The 22,803-nt window shown below is 27.8% G+C and overlaps 1 protein-coding gene across 3 annotated transcripts in view; it reads left to right on the top strand.

The window, feature by feature from the left end:
- Nucleotides 1-1,380: 1,380 nt before the first annotated feature.
- Nucleotides 1,381-22,803, top strand: part of LOC142326722 (uncharacterized) — a 146,645-nt gene continuing 125,222 nt past the window's right edge. For all 3 annotated transcript variants that reach the window (XM_075369369.1, XM_075369370.1, XM_075369367.1), the window contains exon 1: nucleotides 1,381-1,497. In XM_075369369.1, coding sequence (XP_075225484.1) covers nucleotides 1,434-1,497 — 64 coding nt within the window. In that variant the 5' untranslated portion in view covers nucleotides 1,381-1,433. The remainder of the gene's footprint in view (nucleotides 1,498-22,803) is intronic.

Here is a 22,803-nt window from a genome sequence, read left to right as displayed (position 1 = left end):
AGTAGGTAATTCAATCTATTCCAAACTTATGAAAGCATATTTCGCTGAATACTAACACCGTTTGGAATATATTGTTTTAAGTCATCTACATCAACAGGAAGAGGAAGAACATAAACTTTGTCTTTTATAAAATCCCAAAAACGTAATCAAACTAAGTTAAATCCTGATCAACGTATCACCGCCACGTCTTCGTTAACTACACCATCAATATAACTTCTTGGAAAATGTTCGTCCAAATAATTTCGAATTTCTATGTGCCAATGAGGCGGAACTCCATCTTATACGGGAATGAAGTTCCTCGGGTTGACGAATTACCCATTACTTAACAAGTAGAAATAAATTCCTCCAAATTTACGTGTTAGTAAAAAAAGAATGATCCATACACCTTTTCTCGGGAAATAGCACAAACAAGTTCTCTTTAAGGGAATCACGTATGTGATGCGCAATTCCCCATGTTCGTACTCGTCTCTTTTGACCTTTCCACTAATGTCACGTAGACTTCCCACCAAAACTATGGTGGTGAAAGAAAGAATTTTCGTCAAAACGTTTCTACGCATCAAAACAGAATTCTTTACGTAACATTTTTGTATAGTCACTTAAACTTTACAAACTGTAATTTATAAGGTGGCATTATGAACCGTTTCCGAATAATTTTCCACAGGTTCGATTGTGGAATTTGAAATTCCAAACATACGTTCTAATTGAGATACCTGAACGAAAACTAAATTTACGTAAATAAACAGTACCTTTTTTTATAAAAATTTTCATTCAACCCATTCATTTTTGTTTTATGTTTTCTTTATCATAATAGATTTTTAAATACTTCTCCTGTAAAATTATATTATATTTACTCACATGTTCAAGAAATGGAAAAATACATCTCTATTAGTTGTCATATAACAATAAATCTTAATTGAAAAAATGAATACAGATAAAAATGGGAAACAAATAAAACCTTTTATTTGATTAAAACCTTTTAATCTTATATAATTGCATTTTTTATTATCTTATTTTAAGTTTGATTACAAATCTAAAAATGATACGCTCAAAGGTAATAATAACATTGTATAAGCTGGGTAAAATGCTATTTACTGCATTAAATAGTCATATGACCTTAAGCAAAGATATTATCTTTTTTATGTTTATTATTCTCTCGATATGAGTATGAAGAGGATGCATTTTGACCAACAATAATCATAATTTATCATGCAACAATATTTCGACCTTGTGAAATCAAATTACTTATGGAGTAAGAAACGCATAAGGCTACCGACTAACCAACCAAAGTATCGACCGTCAAATCTCTATGACGACGCGATTATTTGTACCAGCCGGGGTTCACGACCGACCTACCAACACAGTAGAGAGCCGTTTAAACAAGCGACAGTTAACTTACAACCCTAGCGGAAAGAGTATACAGCGTTTTGAACGGTATGGCCACCGCGCGTACTTTTTCACTAGTGGAGCAGAAGAAGTTGCAATGGGCTAAGGAGAGAGGTCAGTCAACTTTTCTTTTTTTTGTAATACGCTGATTCAAGAAGTTATTTCTTCTATGTTTAAAAATAAACCCTTAATTTTTAATCAAATAATTTCAATAAAATAAACAATTTTACAGAAAATATTTTTAAAGAATTGTTTATGTATACAACAGACTTGTAACAAACAACGTGGTACTTTGTTGATTTTATCTAAAATTAATCGATTAAAGGAATTTAAAAAGTTCCGAATTAATACTGTGAGTAGTAGTAACATATAACACAAAAATTAACCAACTTTTTAAAGAAAACAGACTTAAAAATATAACTGAGTACTCGTAATAGTTATGAAATATCATTTCAATAAATGTATTGGAAATGTCTAAAGAAAATATGTAATTCTTGTACCTGTTTCTTTATTTGATCTATATAGATTTTCAAATTGTAATACTCTCGCTGAAATTCTGTAAAATTAACATTTTACTGAATAATGTTTTTGGTATAAAGTTTTAATTCCTTTTACAAATCGATACATTTAAAAAAAAGCAACAAAGTTATTTATTGTCATATAGTGGAAAAATAATGATGCATAAAAATAAACAAAAAAGGTTTTAAAAAATTCAAAAATCCGTATTTTTAAAGTTTAATCCATCCTCCCCTCCCACCCGTAATACTGCACCCGAAGTCTTTTTTTTTCATTTGCACTATTACGCCTAGGAAGACAAAAAAAAAATCGGTTAAAAATATGAAATAAATAAAAGAAAGTTTTTTTCAAATTTTTGGGGAAGGAGGAATTTTGGAGCAAATCTTTTTTAAAAAAGTAAGATAATTTATTAACCACGTGTCTCAGAAAGAGTCGGCCAAAGTCTGTTCAAGGCTGCACATTTACCAGTACATTTTCACTTACACGCCAGACTGCGTACAGATAGATCGTTTAGCATCTCTGTAGAGTACCTCCACCACGTTTTTGTTTTTTTGGGGTTCTGGGTCATGAAACGACGAGAAATTAAAAAAAAACCCATACCCCATTTTTTGACTGATACCATACTTTCCTTCTTGCAACATATGTGTACAACTATGATACTAGGAAAGTAAAACGAATAAATAACAAATTTACAATCTTATCACAGCATAAAGTACTTTTTATAACAGATTAAATTCTCATATGTGTAACACGTAGAGCAGTGTGAGAAATTTAGAATGAACTTACAGTTTAGTACTACAATTCATTTATTCATTTACTATTAATTATTTTACATTCTTTCAATAAGAACTTATATTTTTAAAACTAGTATTTAAACAATTTTAGTTAATTAAAAAATATTACTATATATATAAAATTCAACTTATTAATCAAAACAGATTAAATTTATATAATTTTTTTATTTATTACACATATTTTTATTTAATACTATTTTAAGCTTTTTGTCTACACGCTTCGGTATTAACACTCATTTAATTTTTATGTGATTTTATTAAATAAATAATTTTGTTTATAACATAAAAGTTATAAACGAAAACGTAAAAACATACTGCCTTTTCAATCAATTCCAATTTAAAATTTTATACACATACTAGGAGACCCGGCAATTCTTCGCTATTGCTATATATATATATAGAGAGAGAGAGAGTGAGTGAATGGGAGAGAGAGAAAGAGTTTAAATGAACACAATTGAAAATTTGATAAAAAAATTAAAAAACTGAACTTCACAAATTTTACCTTTCACTTATTCTCCTTCCCCTTTTCCCTTTCCCCCTTCTACCTCACCCCCTCTCACAGTTTCCTTTTTACCCTTTCCCGTTTCCCTTTTTCTCTTTCCACCTTTCCCCCTTTTTCATTTTCTCCTTTTTCCCTTTTTCCCGCGCGTAAATAGGTCCATTAGTTTTTTGGTTTTTAGCAGACATACATACGAACATGCCTTTTATATATATATTATATATATATATATATATATATATATAGAATAAAAAAATCTGTTTGTATATTTGTTTGTTTTTTTCGTAAATATCTCGACACCAGCCCCATCTAGCGGGTATAGTTTTTGCAAAAATATTTCTTTTCACATAACTAATATTCATATTCTGAATATGAACCAAATCTGTCCATAAATATATTTTTTCTAAATATCTCAACCCCAGCGCCATCTAGCGAGTTCATTTTTTGCAGAGATAATTCTTTCCATGTAAGTAACCCGTATTATGAATATGAACCAAATCGGACCATAAATACAATTTTTCGAAATATCTCGACGCCAGCGCCATCTAGCGGGTCCAAACTAATTCAGAAACCACCCTGGCATGCGTCCAACCATTCCCCAAAGTTTCATCGCTATCGGATGAACGGTTTAGGAAGGCAAAAGAGACATACAGACAGACAAACATTCATTTTTATATATATAGATATTATTTAAAAGCTACAATAAAAATTATTATTATTAATTAAAAGTTATTTTACATAACGCTATTTTATGACACGCCTGAAACAGAATCTGCAGGGTTTTTTTTATTTTCTACGTAATTAAAAAAATAACTGATTTAAAAAAATATATAACTGATGATGACGCATACGAAACACGTTTTTTAAAAACACTGTAACTATGCAAAAGATTAAAAGATCTATTACAGAGGTTTCATAAAATAAAGAAAAATTCTCATATCCTTCAAATATAAAAAACAGGATGGAAATTATTTTTTTTAAGTGAAGAACAGCCTGTACTTATAAAAGGAGAATGATACAATTTTCTTTAAAATAATTGTACATTTACTTACTCAAAAATTAATTATTCATCATAAAAAAATGTAAAGAAAACCAAGCTAACAAAAGCAATAATTACAATAAACATGACTAAATTTTCTCATTTTTATAACCCGAGCTTAAACCCAACATAAAGAGGCTGTAAATTTATTTTTATAGTAGAAAAATGTTATTAATTCCATTCCGGTGTAATTGTTTTATAGATATATATTTAATATTACTTTTACGTAACCTAAAAATCAACCATAACTGATTATTAAACGTGTACAATATCCCAACATAAATCAATTGATTTTTAAATTATAAATATTTTTTTAATTTAATTTATTCAAAAACTACAAATTATTAATAACACACAAATTATTAAAAATTAGAAACTTATATCAGAAGTTTAATCAAATGCAAAATTAAATTAAACACATACAATAATTAATAGCTTTTGAAAATGTTTCAGAGTTTTTGATGAAATTTTAATGTAAAATTCAAGTATTAATTTTAAACATAAGCTATAGGGTTTTTATGTAGGTAATATTATATCTTCGTATTATGCAGGCTACTGAATGAATAAAAAGGAATTTTCAAATTCATATCCACCAACTTTTTTAAGCATCATTTTATATATATGTGTATTAGATAAAAGTTAAAAATAGCTGATTGTGAGATTATAGTAATATTTAACTCACCATTAGAATGTTCCATCAATTGATGGGAGAATTACAATGTAAAAATTGATTTTGCAAGTTTATTTACAATAAAAAAATAAAATTAATTAACCATTTTAACAAAAAATAATAATCGAATAGACATAATTTTCATACTGCAGAATTTTTATCATTTTTTTGAGGTTATATAGGGTTAAGAGAGTTTTGGGTTATACAGAGGTTACATAGTTGTTTTTCAGTTCTACGTTGTTCCTCATAGATACATTTACTGTGGTTAGTTGATGACTATCGAAAAAGAGCTTTGATCAGGAAATGAAAATGTTTGATTTGGAAGGATTAATCTTATAAAAATTCTTTTTTTTACGAATCTAGAATAAAACCGTTGCCTTTCTGCGAATTTACAATTTCTTGGGAAAATTATCCAGATTTATAAGATCTCACTCTAAAAAATGTTTTGAATGATTGGTATTTCGCTTTTAAACAAACACATTAGTGGTCAGAATCCTTTTTTAAACACTTAAGGATGATTATTTAACCCTTTGTTGCTAAGAAATTTTCAAGTGTACAACTATTCAGAACTGCAGAATTGAAACAAGTCAAAAAGTTTAAAGAAACAAACTAGATTTTATCGTGAGAAGTTATGCCCATTTCAATCGGCTAGAGATCATTTCTCAAGATTATTCTCGCACAATAATATAATTAAATTATTATTAATTAAATTATTTTACATTTTTATTACTTCCTCAGATAACCTTTTGAACTTATTAAATGGATTTTTTAATCAACAAATGAAAAAAAAAAATTAATAATTTTTTTCTCTTTTCTGATTATTTTTCCCTCTAACGTGTACGATGTAATCTGTTCAACTAGTGAACAATAAGCAACCCATCCCACGGGCCCAATCAGATGAGGATGATGTGTATGACATATAAATGAAGTGCAGTCTTGTACAAATTCAGGCCGACCATTCCTGAGATGTGCGGTTAATTAAACATCAACCACCAAAGTACACCGGTATCCACTATCCAAAATTCAAATCCCTATACAACTTTTTTATTAGGATTTGAATCTCAAAACCTTCGAAATCAGCTTTTAAAGAAGTGATTTGCGACGACGAGTTTACCACTCGTTTTCTGATAATTAATGTGAAAATTAATATGAATTGGAAAATTAGGTCAATTTCTATATTCCACTTTTCGGGATTTAAGTTTTAATAAGATTTCTTAACGGGTCCTAAGACTGAACTTTCTGAACTCTAACTTTGAACTTTAAATTCGCAAAACTTAAACGCCTAGCATAAAGATGTCAACATGCTATGCATAAATTAATGGCGTTTCTCATAGTTGCTTTGTAACCCGTAGGATACAGACTGTTCTATAAAAAAATATTTAAATTTCAGAAATTCATTCTACAGCTCAAGGTAAATATAATAAAAAAGCGTAGTTTTCCCCAGAAGATAAATGTAAATTAATATTATATTGAATTTCGGTAGACTCCAAAACGGGGCAAAATTTTATTGAGTTTAGTTTATTGAGTTAGGAATTGAAAATTTGAGTCTCAGAACCCTACAAAAAAAATTTTTACAAGATTCTACAAATACTGGAAAAACTACTCGCCAGCAATTTTGAATCCTGACCAAACCACAATTTATCAGCATCAATTTCCAAAAAACCTACTTTAAAACCACGTTATATCTTGTTCTCAAACAATTCTAACACATATAAAATATTTTTTGCAAATAATCTTTAAACATCAACACAACAGGCATTTAAAATTAACTCCCCGGTTTCCAAACAAATCGAAAATAAAATAATCAGGAGTTGAAATAGGCTGATGAGGAAATGTTAAACATTTTATTACACTCTCCCTCCATTAATTCTACATAAGAAGATGTCCAAATCTTTATTCTATACGTTAAAACGCCAGAAATAAACTATCAAATGAATCTTACATTGATAATAATCAAAATCAATCAATTTCAATCTTCTTAAAATAATCGATGCAGTCAGGGAGCCTTTTGACACAAAGTAATCAGATATCGAAAATAGCCCTCCAATAGGTAAATGAGTCCGAATACATTATAGTTTCAAAAAATAAATTGCTAACATTTACAACTCTTATTAAAGGGAATAATTATTTTCAGACCCATTTGCAGCACAAAATCCAACCAGTATTCTTCTAAACATCGTACAAAGAGAATCCCATGACAGCCAAACCGTCGACATAAATTAACATCAAATCACGAAATCACCCATAATAATCCCTGCGCACCATTATCAGAAAAATATGCCAGTATATCCGCACTAAAACGATCAAATAATAAAGGACTAAATATTACACCTTGGAAAATTCCCCTTAAGAGTAAACCAACTTCGCCAGTTTCTGGAACATCATCAACATCTTAGCAGAACCATAGAGATTTTCAATAATTTAAAATACATTTTAAAAAGTTTCTAGCATAGTAGTGCATAAGGAAAAAATCGGGATAAATTTATCAAGACGGTTAGTAATAAATATACCATCGATAAAGCCACATCCTCCCTTAAATCTCACTTTCTTATCAGAGACAATCTTGTTATATTCCGTCCATTCAGTTATCTTGTTAAATAACATCCGGTTAAACAACCTCAGAAGGGTAGTTATGACAATTACGATAATTTAGCGGAAAATGGGTCTTCAGGTTCGCCTATGTTAAAAATTATTTTTTAAGCACTCCATGAAATTTGAATTTTGTTTTTTTAAACAAATTCTATTTCATAATTTAAGTAGTGAACTCAGCTACGAGAGAGATATATAAGAGGTCAAATTAAGATATTATCCGATCCAGACGACTTGTTCTATTTAGAGAGGGCTAACTAAGCTTATCAATTTTCAAAACTAGATAAAACAGATTACAAAGACAAGAAAAGTTAACAGATTAACAAGCTAATCTCAAATGTTTCTGTTGAAGTATTTCCTTTTTTAATCAAATTTAATGAAAATTATGTATAAGAAGAAGGAAATTACAATTTTTATTCGCTTTTGAGGCCTAAAACGATAAAACTCAATAGCAAAAGTTTTCTTGAGATCAATAAGTGATCGTAAGTGCAGTGAAATCTTATTAATATGCTATAATAAATTCTCTTCAGATAAAATAAATCGACCTTAGCAACAAAAATTAGAATAAAAATAAATTGTCACGTAATTAACAAAAATAACGTTCGCTCTATCCTCTGTAATTTGCACATCAACAATAGTTTCTGACAGTCGTTAATGAAGGGAAGAAATAAGTTTGCTGATATTAGTGATATAAAAGATACTAGCACATTTTTCTCAAAATTAGAATAAATTAATTAAAGTTAATGATCAATCAATTAAGGAAAGTCAAATCAAAATAATTAAAATAAATAATTAAATCAAATGTTATGTTATTAGAGCGATTCAAATATTTACACCACACACCACCATCCATCATAAGGGAAGATATCCGCCTTGTGACGATCCCGGTCGACAAACCACCTCCTCCGTTGCTAACCCTGATGGGCTTTACCGAAGGTCATCTTCTAGACCCTCACAATACGTGATTACATATTTCTGTCAACAGTACGGTTTCTATCAGGATGGCACCGATGCAAATACCTCGTAAGACACTTCCATCGGTGTTGAAACCCATCAACTAACAACAGTTTATTTTTTAAACTCACCTAAACCGAATAAAAAAACTGAAACCGATAAAAATTTACAAATTCAGCTACAAGATAAATATTAAAAAATAAAAAACAAGACAGCCGAGAAAAAAATTGATGAAAAACATTGCTCTTTTGTTCTGAAGCTATAAAATTACAGTTTTCATTTTATTGTTCTCCAATAAATTTACATTTATACTTGTCAGCTCAATATTAATAGAATGCAATTCAGAGTGCAATGTATCAATTTTTTTCAATAGAATATTCATAAGGTCATAACTTACAGTTTCATTACAAGGACGTACAGCTATCGATATCTTCCCCTCAGCGTACTATTTATTATCTACAGACGTATTCGTTCGTACAAGAAATCCGTTCTTAAAAGTTTTCTTTTCTTTTTTCGTTATGTTATTTCTCCTATGAAAAATGTCATAAAAATCTAATTTCACCATTAGAAGCAACAAAGAATAGACGTTTGAATGGTGTATTAAACACCACTAAGAGACCTTGTATAAATTCTCTGCACTATTGTATAATGTGTACTCACTGAACAATAGTTTAACTCAATCACAAATTAACATAATACTCGTATTTTACTTCAAATACTCGTGTAAAATCTAGTGTACGTATACGTTTTTAGAAAAATATGAGTTCACTGCATATATAATATCTTAAATCAATTTGAAATGAGAATTGTAAACGCTTTAAAAGAAATTCAAACATTAGTGGAACGTTGAAGAAGTTATTTTACGTGGATGGGAAAGTAAACTATGTCCACAGTCCGTTCTATTTTATTAAAAAGCGGGGGAAAAATCAAACAGAGAAACCTGTTCAATTACAGAGTAAATCGATTGTAAGCAATAAAAAATATACTTATTTTTATAATGGGAATTTATTATGATTGATGTACTAATAGCACTGCCATCATTGGTTTTTCAGATTTATTTTTCTTAAGTATGAAATAAATGTATATGTTTATAGTTATATATGTATAAACGTAATGCACAAACACATTTCTAATTCCTTTAAAAAACAAAAAATAGCATAATTTATAAAATTGTTTTTTTATATAGGCCTACTACTTTTGGTTTTCTTGGATATGAAGTATATGTACTCGTACGAGTACATAGATAAATTTATTAAATTTGCTTTAAAAGAATTTTTATTTAATAACATCGGTTTGGAGAAAATGCTGTCAACCATACAATGGTTTCTTCACATAACGTACGTGACTCTCGCAAATATGTCAAATCGTTTGATATCTCTTACACGAATATTATTTCATTTACAAGGTAACAGACATATACTAACTAAACACATTACCTTTCTAGCGAAGTCAGGTAGAAAATATGTTTATAAATTAAGGCAATGACTTGAACTGTTAATACTATTTGAGATCTAATTAGGTCAATAGGTTACGTCAATCATTTGCTAAATAGTAAACTGTGTCGGTTAAAATGACTAAACACGTAAAATAAACAATTTACTTAAAAATGTAAACAAAGATAATAATAATTACTTGTGGCAATAAAAGTAAATTTAATTCTAAATGAAAATAATTGCTTTTCTTTACTGAAAATAAATACTACTTTACTGAATTAAAAAAATAAAAATAAATTATATATATAAATGCTAGTATAAAAAGTAGTACAAATAATATAGATGGGCCACTAAATATAAAAATGCGAAGAGAAAAGATTATGGACGTAGAAGAATTCTGGTTATTTGGGAAGTAGAATTACTAAAGATGGACGAAGCAGGACTAAAATGCCAAATAGCACAAGCGAAACGAGCTTTCACTCAGAAATATAATTTGCTTACATAAAAGATTAATTTAAATGTCAAGATACATTTTTGAAAGTACATGTTCGGAGCGTAGCTTTATATGGAAGTGAAAATTGACGATCGGAATACATGAAGAGAAAAGATTAGAAGCTTTTGAAATTTGGTACTATAGGAGAATTTTAAAAATCAGATGGATGGATAAAGTAACAAATGAAGACATGATGCGGCAAATTGATGAAGAAAGAAGCATTTGGAAAAATATAGTTAAAAGAACAGGAAAACTTATAGGCCACATATTAAGGCATCCTGGAGTAGTCGATTTGATATTGGAGGGACAGGTAGATGGGAAAAATTGTAGAGGCAGGCAACATTTGGAATATGTTGCAACAAATTGATAGGGTTGTACGAAACAACTGGCTGTAGATATAGAATCTTGGAACGCTGCATCAAATCAGTCAAACGACTGAAGACAAAAAAATATATATATAAATACTGAACTACATTGTATGCTTACGGAGACAATATTTATTACCTGGAAATTGTAACCTTCAGTTTCAGTAAAAAAAACTTTAACAAAAAAAAGGAGAGGTTAGTAAAAATATCAACCGAAAAGGTAGCATAAATTTCTAAATTTCAATCGCATAAATTGTGGTCTAATTGATCAGTTCATTTGTCAATTTTCTTAAAGACATATATTGAGGTAACTGACACAGATTTAAATAAATATAAACCATTAAAGCAAAAGCCCTATTGCTGTAGTTCTATATGAAACGACATGATGTATCTCTTAAATTTGCTTACTCACGAAAAAGTGATACAACATTTCATATTTAATTAACGGATGCTTGAGATTATATTTTTTTAAATTTTAATAGATGAAAACACCAGCATAAAATGCCATATTTTTTTTAAGTTAAAATTTTGTGGAAATTTTATAGCTATCTCTTTTACAATGTGATTTAGTTAATGACTAAAAATAATAATCATTAATGAAAAATGATACTACAATTTGAGCATGTTCCTTGTTTTAAGCTTTAATGATCATTTAACAATCGAGTTACGTGGATAAATTTTCGCCTTATCTCAAAATCCAATCAATACAGCTCTAAAAAAAAAAATTCAGATCGGTCTAGCAGTTGTTAGTTTTAGCAAACATCAGTACGTAAACACGAAATTTATAATAAATATATCTTTAGCCTTGAAAAACAATAATAAAATCAACATTATTTATTTTAATAATAAAGTTCATTATTTTTTTCCTCTACTTTTTGTTCATCAATTATTTTGTAAAGTATGATTTTCTCTTCTTTATAAGGCAATGCATGCTTCTTCACAAGTGGTAACACTGTTCTCTGAAATTTTAAAAATGTGTAGATAAATCAATACTGTAACATAATCATACTAAGTAAAATACAGTACCTAGCACAGAGATATAACTTCGCTAAATATTTTTCCATAAAGAAACAACGCTTTCATTTTTAAAAATCTAGATCCAATGTAAACTTGGCTGTTTTTAAGTCTCATAAAATGTAGATGCTTATGGTACTGAGATAATTAATAGTATTCAATTTAGAAAATACAGGAAACAGAAAGCTTTAAACAGTACCATAAATAAAAATATCAGTATTAAAAAATCGATACTAATATATTGTTTTTACAAATTGGGGAAGTTGTGATATTTCTCAAATAAATCGAAATAAGAAGTAAAAGATAAGTGTTAAATATCTAAAACTGGACTCGCAAAATTCACAAATGAGTTTTACTGAATGAGTTAAATTCAATAAAAATTTAACTATTTATCACAAACTTGACTTTTTCTGTTAACAATAATATTTGACCAACTTGTGAAGAAATATACTTTATTTGTTATTTATAATAAAAAAATAGTTTACAATCTTGATTGCAATATTTCGTAGATTGTCACTGTAGTCTCTCGCTTTAGTAAATAAAACTAACGGAACATTTAGTATTTTATTATATTGTTTATGCAAACAACGACCGTGAAAAAATTTGGATTTTTATACTTTCAGCTTGGATTATAATTGCAAAACAATAATTTACTTTAAAAAGAAAATTAAAAAAAATGTTTCAAAGAAATTCTTTATTAACTAGAACATCATTTTTTGACAATGCACAACTGCGAACTAAAGGAAAGACGTCACATTTAATTTTGCTCTAAATAAGATAAGTTCGATTTGATAAGAAAAAGAATTATAACACCAATTATAATCGCACATAAGAAAAGATCTGCCGTTATTTATTTTAGAACATCAACAAAAAACAATTGCTAATATACTAAAATATACTCATATATTTACCAAGATCAGGAAAATGGAAAAAATAATAATAAATCACAGTAGATTAATACAGAAAAGAAATATTGAACCACGTATGAAATATTGATAAAGTTATCAAATATATTTAAAAATAAAATTGTACAATAATGGTAGGAATATGTTTTGACAATATACGTAACAGCTCAATTTCTACAAAATTCAATGAAACAAATTTGTAGGTTCAAGGAAGAAGTGAAAACAACGACGATATTTACTAGGGTGACAGATATTTGCACGTAAACAACCAAGAGATCCTAATATGGCTGAAAACGGGCAAGAATGGCATATTGATGAGATTACGGGATATGGATGTTAGGTTGAAAAAATAACCCTAGAACGGTATAGGATGTAGTATGCTTTATCCAAAAGAGCTAGAAAATAATGTTACCGAAATAAATATAAAGGTATAGGTGTCTGAAGGTGTTACAGGTACAGTGTAAACAAACCTAAACAAAATTAGTACAAATTAATCACAAAAATAACAAATTTTGATAATACCTCTTATAAGATTAATCCTTTGCAGTTAATAACAAAAAGGGATAAACGAAACAAAGTGGAAAAACCTTGAATTTATATGCCAAATTATGTATCCTTCAAAAATTATAAAGAAATTACTTTTAGTAAATTAAAAATTATCTCGACTTAGAAAGGGTAGTGCAAAAAATTTGATTATTTTGGAATGGACCTGCTTTATCGAATGGAATAGTAAATACCCGTTGGGTTGTCCTGTAAGCTGTTTCAACCACGGCTGGAGTGTGCTTATAATGGCTTTGGTGATAAGTTTCTTGTGATCATTTATGTTTGTATCTTTTCCTGATACACCATGGTCTTTATAAAAAAAAATATTTATTTTTCCTATGTTTAGAAACGCGGGGTTACGTGTTCTTTAGCAGTAAAGGATACGCATCAAAAAGTTTTCAAAACAATGGTAGTTATGTACAGCATAATCTAATAAATAAATAAAAATAAAAAAATGGTTATATAAATAAAAATTGTTTTCATAAAATAAAAAACCTGTACAAACTGGATCTACAGTTAACTCATTTTATGAGTACACAAAAAATGAATGTTTAGTTTTTATGTAAAGACATAACAAAAATCTGATACTTTGATACTTTATGAATTCATACTTTTATTATGTGATAGAATTTAACTTTCCGGAAACAAATAAAAGTTATTTAAAAATTTATTATTTTTATTAAAAGCTTTTATTTAACTCGCTTTAGGAATAATCAAATATTGCAACTGCTATATCTTTTGATCTATCGTATGAAAATCAGTGAAATTTGGTACACGTATGTAACATCCATGTGTAAAAATATTTTTTAGTCTTAAAAAAAATACAAAAAAACGAAAAAAATTATAAAAATATATTTGATTACATACAAAAAATTATTTTTTAAAAAAGCTTTTATTTAACTAATATTAATATTAATAAAAAAAGGAAACAAATTAGAAAAACCCTCTAAAAAGTAAAAAATAAGAATTAAATCAAATTGAGAATTTAAAAAATATATATATAATATATTAACAAATATAAAAATGCACTCAAAAGTAAAAAATAAATTATATAAATATCTAATAAATAACCAATAAATAAAAAATAAATAAATATAATAATTATTAAATTTTAAAATTAAAAGTAATGAAAATATTTAGTTAAATAAAAGCGTGGCGCAGTTTTTATAACAATGTTTTCGAATAAGTATTTATAGACATTTGCTGCATTGAAAAAAATATTTTTTATTTAATGAGGTTTTTTAGTATATGTACATACTTTATTTATCTGTAATAAAATAACTCAAGTTTTAATTCTTTGATGGTTCAAATTTGCACCGAGATGACCTTTAAGGGTTAATAAGATTAAAACTAAAAATAAAATTTAAAAATCTTGCACAAAGTTATGACATTTTGACGGTAATCTGAAAAATTATTAATTATTATCATTATTATAATTGTAATCGTAATTATGAATTCATTAAATAAAAATTTATAATTAATTAAAATGAAACTTTTAGCGGAAAGAGTGCGTTCAATTTGGCTTAGATTACAACCAGAATTCGAAGATGAACTTCAACTATGTGAGAACACGTACAAAGAAAGCGAGTGGGTGCATTTTTCCACATTGTTACTTGTAGCTAGTCAGTCTCAACTGAAGAGGTTCCAGTAGACCTTTCCGCCTCCTGGCGTCGTTATTGAAAGTAAAAATGAAGATTAATTGTTGTAAAAATAAATGTTGTGTTGTTTTAAATAAATTATAAAAACTGCGCCACGCTTTTATTTAATTAAATATTTTCATTACTTTTAATTTTAAAATTTAATTATTATTACGTTTATTTATTTTTTATTTATTGGTTATTTATTAGATATTTATATAACTTATTTTTCAGTGCATTTTTATATTTGTTAATATATTTTTTTTTTTTTTTTAATTCTCAATTTGATTTAATTCTTTTTTTTTACTTTTTAGAGGGTTTTTCTAATTTTTTTCCTTTTTTTATTAATGTTAATATTATTAGTTAAATAAAAGCTTTTTTAAAAAATAATTTTTTATATGTAATCAAATATAATTTTGTAATTTTTTTTGTTTTTTTGTATTTTTTTTCAACTATACTTCATTCACTAAACTATTTTCACTTCTTTCTTTTTTGTAAGGATTTCGGTTTATAACATAAAAATTTAGTTTAATTTTAAACTGTGACAAAACAGTTTACATATTAATAAAATCGTTACATACAACAGAATATAAATCCTTATTTTGCTAAAAAATTAAATATTCATTGAGTAAACATTTAGAAACAATTTTAGTGAAATAAATGCATTATATAACCCAATTACATACGTAAAAGAAACCTGACTGATTTGAATAATTTTAATTTTAGTTCGCGCAACGATTTAACTAGAATATAGTAGTTACGAAAATTTCAATATACTTTATTCTTTAGTTCTCGTATTGATCCAAATTCTTATTTTATTAAGCAATTATTGTTGGTTTCTTTGCTATTAATAGCGTTAAAAAAGGAATTTAGATTCTAAAACTAACGACATGAAAATTTTTCTTGGTTTCCGTTGAGTATTACTATTCTATAATTTGCCTTTGTCAGTCATATAAGAAAACTATAAAAAAGTTATTTTGGAATAATTTATCAGAGATTTCAATATGTTATTCCAAATACCGTACAGTCAAGCATTTAATATTAACAAACCAAACGATGAAAGCTTATTTTTATGTTAATGAGATATAAATTAATTTTTAAAAACTCATTCGTTTATTTCACAAAAACTTAATGAGAACATCGATTTACGTTTAAGAGATTAGACAAAGTTATACAACTAATAGGTATTTATTTATGAGTACATACGAAAAACAACACGAAAATACAATATAATTCTTAACTTAGGAAACCTCCCCAAACATTACTAATACTGTGATAATACCAGGTAATACCCGTAAAATTTAAAACTACTTATGGACAGCAACTGTGCAATTCGTAACTGAATGTATTAATAAATCCCAGCATTCTCAAACCTGGTGATTTTAAAATTGTTATACGAAAGCCTAATATTATCTAAACATTCGAGGTACATATTAAATTGTAAACACACTTCACCATCCATAAAAACAATTTAGTTTACGATTTAATTATCTGTAGCATAATTAATATAACAAATGGATTTTACCTTTGCTGTTTATGACTAGTCTACCAAATAAATACAGAACAATACTTTCCGTAGTATTCAAAGCAATAGTTAAAAACTGATTTGTATAAAGTAGAATTATATATCTTACTGAAATTATTTGAAACGGAAAACCCTGTTTGTTAATAAAAAAATATTATGACGCGCAAATTAACGTATGTTTATAATAAAAAAATTACGATAAACGCCCAAAATCTAAAAAAAATTGGATTTTGGACTTATTTTAACTGCAATAATAAGTCCTAAATGAGAGCTTTTCAGCGATATATCGTAAGTGGTTCTTATTTTCATTGGTTCCAGAGTTATAACCAAATAAAATGTTAATTAATGAAATATCTGGATCTTACAAGGGCTAATCTGAAATATCTGGATCTTACAAGGGACCGCACATCGGTCGAAACCGACTTCATCACCCTTTATTTAACTTTACTTTTTTTTTAATTTAGATATATTGGTTTATTAATAATTATTAACTTCATCACCCTTTATTTAACTTTACTTTTTTTTTAATTTAGATATATTGGTTTATTAATATTTATTAACTTATGACTGTAAAAATAATTCAATAATAACAATAAAAAAAATAATAAATATGAAAAAATATCATTAGTTATTAGTGAAATAAAATTTTATATACTTTTCATTTAAAAACATGTGTATATGTAATTTAATAGGAGTAGAAGGAAGACATGTGGTGTTTACATAAGATTTTTTTTAATATATTGATCTTTAAAAAATGCAATGAAAAATAAAGATGTTTTTCTTCTTTTAAATTTTGATTTTTTGATGTCGATATCAAATTAAAACAATAACCAATCAAATTTTACTTTGGTGCTTACTTCAAAAGATCTAAATTTAAGAGAAAAAAAAGTATTATTATTTTTAAAGTGTGCCTTTTGAAATCGATTTTATATCATTTTTTAAAATATATTTTTCTTAGTTTTATTTTCATGTAAACATAAGTGAGGGGCCGATAACAGACGCTTATGTTATTAGAAAAAAGTAACCGTTTTCAAGAAATCCAAAAACCGAGAAAACTACATTACTTTTTTCTTTTAATAAAGATAAGAAAATAAACCCAAAGATAACGACCGATCTGAAGCTACTACTATATGCGTAAGTTAAGATTTTATGGAATGACAATGTATGAATAATTTTTCCGCTATTTTTTTTTTTTGACATGAACTTTCATTAAAAAGTTTTTTGAATATATGAAAAATTAATCAACTATAAATGATAGCATTATTAAAAATCCAGTGATGAAGTTGTAACTGTACAATGAAAAAATAAAAAATCTATAAATCGCCTGTGTAGTTAGCACAGCCTTTTATTAAAAAAAAAAAAACTTTCATTTCGGTTACCTGAGGAGAAATTACAATTGCAATACCAGACGAACTTCCTCAATAAAATAAATAAACGAATCACTGAATCAGTCCATTTGTGGAAGCATAAAACTTACACATGCAAAAATAAGATGCCCTGGCGAACGGAGAACCTCCTCTTACTTCCTTGTACGAAGTAAAAAAAGTATTGTGATCGCGAAAAATCTCAGTTTTCAGATTTCAACGGAAATATCCATTTTGACCATCCCCGAATCCATTTTGACTGGTTTCGGCGTGACGTATGTACGTACGTACGTATGTATCTCTCATAAATAAAAAACTATTAACCGTAGGATGTTGAAATTTTTGGATTTAGGACTGTTGTAACATCTAGTTGTGCCCTTTTGATTTCAATCTACTGGACCAAAAGTGTCCAAATCCAAAAAAAAATTGGATTTTGGACTTTTTCTTAACTGCAGTAATCTCATTGAGAGATTTTAAACAATATAAATGGTATTTATTTTCATTCGTTCCAGTGTTATAGACAAAGTTTTAATTCATTAAATATTTGGATCTTACAAGGGGAAGGCATATCGGTTACAATTCGACTTCATCTCCTTTTTTTAACTATTTTTTTTTTTCAATTTAAATATATTGATCTATAGGTTAATAGTTATTAACCTCTAACTGTACAAAAAAAAAATACAATAAATAATAATTCAATAATAATAAAAGAATGAAAAAATATCAGAAGTTATTAAGGAAACAAAATCTTACGTACTTTTCATTTTAAAACAATGTGTATATGTAATGTAATAGGCGTACAAGGAAGTGATGTAGTGTCCACGTCAGATTTTTTTTTTTGCCCACTTAAAATTGTTATTAACCTTTAATAAAATTCATTTAATTAACAAATCTTATGAGTAACTTTACAATACTGGTTAACGAATACTTACATATAAAATTCTGTTATCGGAGAAGAAAGGCATGTCGTGCAATATTAAGATATTTCACTATTCATTATAATAAATTATTAAATATTAAATGTACTGGTACATGAAGTTGAAAAAAAAATTAAATAATATATATTGACAAACTTCATAAAAATATTCTCAGAAATAGCTTATAAAACGATAAGAACCATTAATTGACCACTGATCGATGGTTGATCTTAAAAAAAATTTAAATCAAGCTCACAAATGTATCGTAAAATATAAAGCACAAACAATTTGATGTGAAAATCATAAGCATGTCTTGTTAATGAAACTGACGACATAATTACTTACAACATATTCTAGTGACAACATAATTATCAGAAGCGTAAAACTCTGAAACCTATCCTAGAGATATCTACTTCACAGATATAATCTTAACTACAGATATAACTTACTACAGATACAGGAATTTAATAAATAATCTCTTTGGATTATCGGTAAGGTATTCCCGGAAACTGTTCCAACAGTTTTCTTATACTTCTACATCTTAGACGATAAAAACTTTTAAAGATACTCAAGTACGGCTAAATCCAGATGATAGAAATTTCTAGGAAAAAGATTTTACCTTACATTTCCTTCAGAAATGAAAGATTACCCGCTACTTTACAAAGAAGAAATATTAAAATATGATAATTAATGAAGTACATAGAAAAAATTAATTGGATAAAATAATTAATTTCAAAGCGTACTAGATTCAAAGCGTATTCGGTAAAAGTAATAGGCGATGTCTATTTTGAATTAACGTTTGGAATAGCATAAAATAACCATAATCCATCATAATGTCATTTTTCAAAAAGACAATTAAAATATCATTTTTGAAATGTCTTAAATCAACACCGAAAACATCCCTCTAAAATGTTTCAATTTTATTTAATTTAAAAAAATACTTATTCGTAAACTTTAATAAATATTAATAAATAACTGCATAATAAATTAATTTTTGCATAAGAACGGCTATCAACCAATTTCATCTTATTTATAATAAGCGCTTATTATTTTAACGATAGTGAAATCAAATAAATAAATAAATGCAAGTACAATTATAATATTTTACTGTTAGTGCTCTAGAGTAGGATTAAAGACAGGATTCAATAATAGGTTAGATTTAACACAATTTTCAATAATATTTTAACCTTAAATTAAACTAATACAGAAAAAATGAATAACAGGGACATAATTGCAAAAATGATTTAAGTGTAATTCCTGCATATATCAGAAAGGTAGTTTGTGATTAGCGTATACGAATAAATTACTTTAATCATAATTACCTTAGTCCTCAAATACTTTATATATATTTAATTGGTTGATATAATCAACTGTCTTCGAAAAAAGAAGTTCTTTTTAAAACACATGTAATAAGAGCTTAATAATACTTAATTTTCATAGCCTTTAAAATAAGGCGTTAAGGTAAAATAACAGTCTTTCTAACACGGACATAGATCCAAATTAGATTAAAACCTAATAAAAAAATGTTGTTATTCCACGTAGTTATTCAACGGAGTATTGTTTTACAATGTTATAATTATAAAGCTAGTTATTAAGTCTTTCTAATTGGTAAGATATTACGCGAATATAACGTACAAAAAGGAGTACAAGGAACATATTGTAATGAATGTAAATCGTCTTATAATATAACGCAATGTCGTCCAACTTTCTTACCTCTCGTGGGCTCAATATATTACCCACAAGCTATCAACAGGGGGCTCAAAATTTCAAAATTAACTTACTCTATCATAAATCTTATAGATCCCTGGCTGCTTTTATAATTCTCTAACTTCCCTATCGTTGTAAATAAAGGCATGATTCTAAAGAAAGAAAATTCGATGAAAATAGCTGAAAAATAAAATGCTGAATTGAAGGGAAATAAATCAAAAATATACAACCTACAAAAACATTCATTATAATAATATCTTGTTACTTAACGTCAATAGCCTAACAATATTAATTTGAAATATATACATAAACTCACTCGTAAAGGATAAAATAAGTTTTTACAAAAAGGGCATGATTAAACAAAAAAACGTTTAACTTGAACATTTTAACTTATAATAGACAAATAGAAGGAAAATTTAAAAGCTCTAAATGACAACTTCATTGATTATTGATATGTTATTACAGTTTAAATTTACAATCGCAAAATATTATTTTACCAAGTAAATGTAGCATGGTAAACAGTATTTATGGTAAATCTACATTTCTGCGAGTATATTGAAGCGTCATTTTAATATTTTACATTTATATTGAGCTGACACAGACATCAAAATGTACTTTACTTTTTATTTATTGAACTATTACTTCATCCTGAGATGTGATTTAAAGGTTGCGAAAAAGATTTTTTTGTTTTATACTTAATAATTACTAAGATTTTTTATCTCTTTATTTAATCCTTTAACAATATCGTTATTATTATATTTATTAATCCTTTAACCGTACTAATGATTACGTTTTATTTTTTAAATTTAACGTCAAATATATTGCTGGCTGTTTACATTATCTAATTGCTCGATATGGCATATAAAACAAAAATCCAATAAAGAATTATTTTAATTTTATTCAATAGAATTTTTTCTTATTAAACACCTGAAAATTCTCTGGTGTTATATTATTTCCTGTTATTTCGTTCCTATTACGTTCCCATCTACGACTGCTGAAGACCGTAAGTTCTGCGTTGTCTACTTCTTGACAATACGCACACTGTGGTGTTGACCTTTTCCCGATTCTGTTCAGGTATTGTCCAAATGAGCCATGTCCGGTCATCATTTGCGTTACATAAAAATCTAGGTTTCCTCGTTTCTTACCTATTCAGTCTTCTATATTTGGAATTAACCGTCTAGTCCAATCCCCTACCTGCGAGCCAGTCCATATGTCTTGCCAGTCACTCACTATAGTAGCTTCCACTTCATTTCTTGACCTTCCTACAGATCTCAACTTACATCCCTTGACCTGCAATTCAATAGGGGGCACCTCAGTCAATACGCATAATGCATCATATGATACAGTGCAATAGCCCGCTGCTACCCGTAATAGTGCTAGCCTGTGTACGCTTCTCAACTTAGATTTATGCTTTTGCGTGTTCATTGCGTTCCCCCATGCACGGGCCGCGTACAGGATTGAAGAGGTCGTGGCTGCTGCTATCAGTCTCCTGACCGCCAATCTAGGTGTATTATGATTGCTATCCGCAATGCTTTTATAGAAGGGGCTACCCTTTTGCAAATTATTTCCACGTGGGCCCCAAATTTGAGACTTTTGTCCAATATCACTCCTAAATATTTAGCGTAACCAATATTTAGTAGTATTTAACCAAATATTTAGTAGTAACCATATTTGACCAGTTTTAACCATCAAAGGTTTGAGCTGAAATTCTAATATCAACTAGTCGGAAGTTCAGTTTTCATAAAAAAAGGTGACAACACAGTTGTAGGACTTTCCCGTCACGCGGAATTTTTTTGATTCACGGCTTACACACATAACTTAATTTAAAATATTGTAACAAAACCGGTATAAGGACTTGAGTAACGGATTACTGCTAATTAAGAAGAAAGTAGTAGCAAGTATAATAATGGGGAATCCAGAAAGGGACTAAAAGAACATTTTTAGTTAAACAGGTCCGTTTAACAATGGTCCTTTGTAATACTGCCTACTGACACACCTAAATAGATATTGTTTCGTGAGAAGAGTTAGCGGACCAGTGTAGGAAGGCAGGAATTTCATCGGAATGTGTGAGGGCGGACGATCGTTCTCACACTTCGAGTTGGGTTCGGTCCGGCAGGTAAAGAAGATAGGAGTATAAATACACCGGGGAAGACTATACTGTTTTTGTTTTGGTTGCTCTGATCTAACTTCCAATTTGTTTACTTTGTAACTGAAGGTGTCTCTTTCTAAAATGTTTGTTGGACTTATGTTGGCGTTTTTTAGATCCTTTCGAAAGTTTGTCCATCCAACCATTTATTATTACTATTTATTATTGTTATTATTATTGTTTGCTGTTGTCATTATTATTTCTATTATTTGTTTTATTATTGTCGTTTACTATTATTATTATTATAAGTCGAGAACTTCCCAATGGAAGACGTTAAGCATTCATGATTCATATTCTTTCGCTTGACATT

Source organism: Lycorma delicatula, chromosome 6 (assembly GCF_047948215.1).
Source record: "Lycorma delicatula isolate Av1 chromosome 6, ASM4794821v1, whole genome shotgun sequence".
Taxonomy (NCBI): Eukaryota; Metazoa; Arthropoda; class Insecta; order Hemiptera; family Fulgoridae; genus Lycorma; species Lycorma delicatula.
This window is presented reverse-complemented; position numbering and strand designations above follow the sequence as displayed.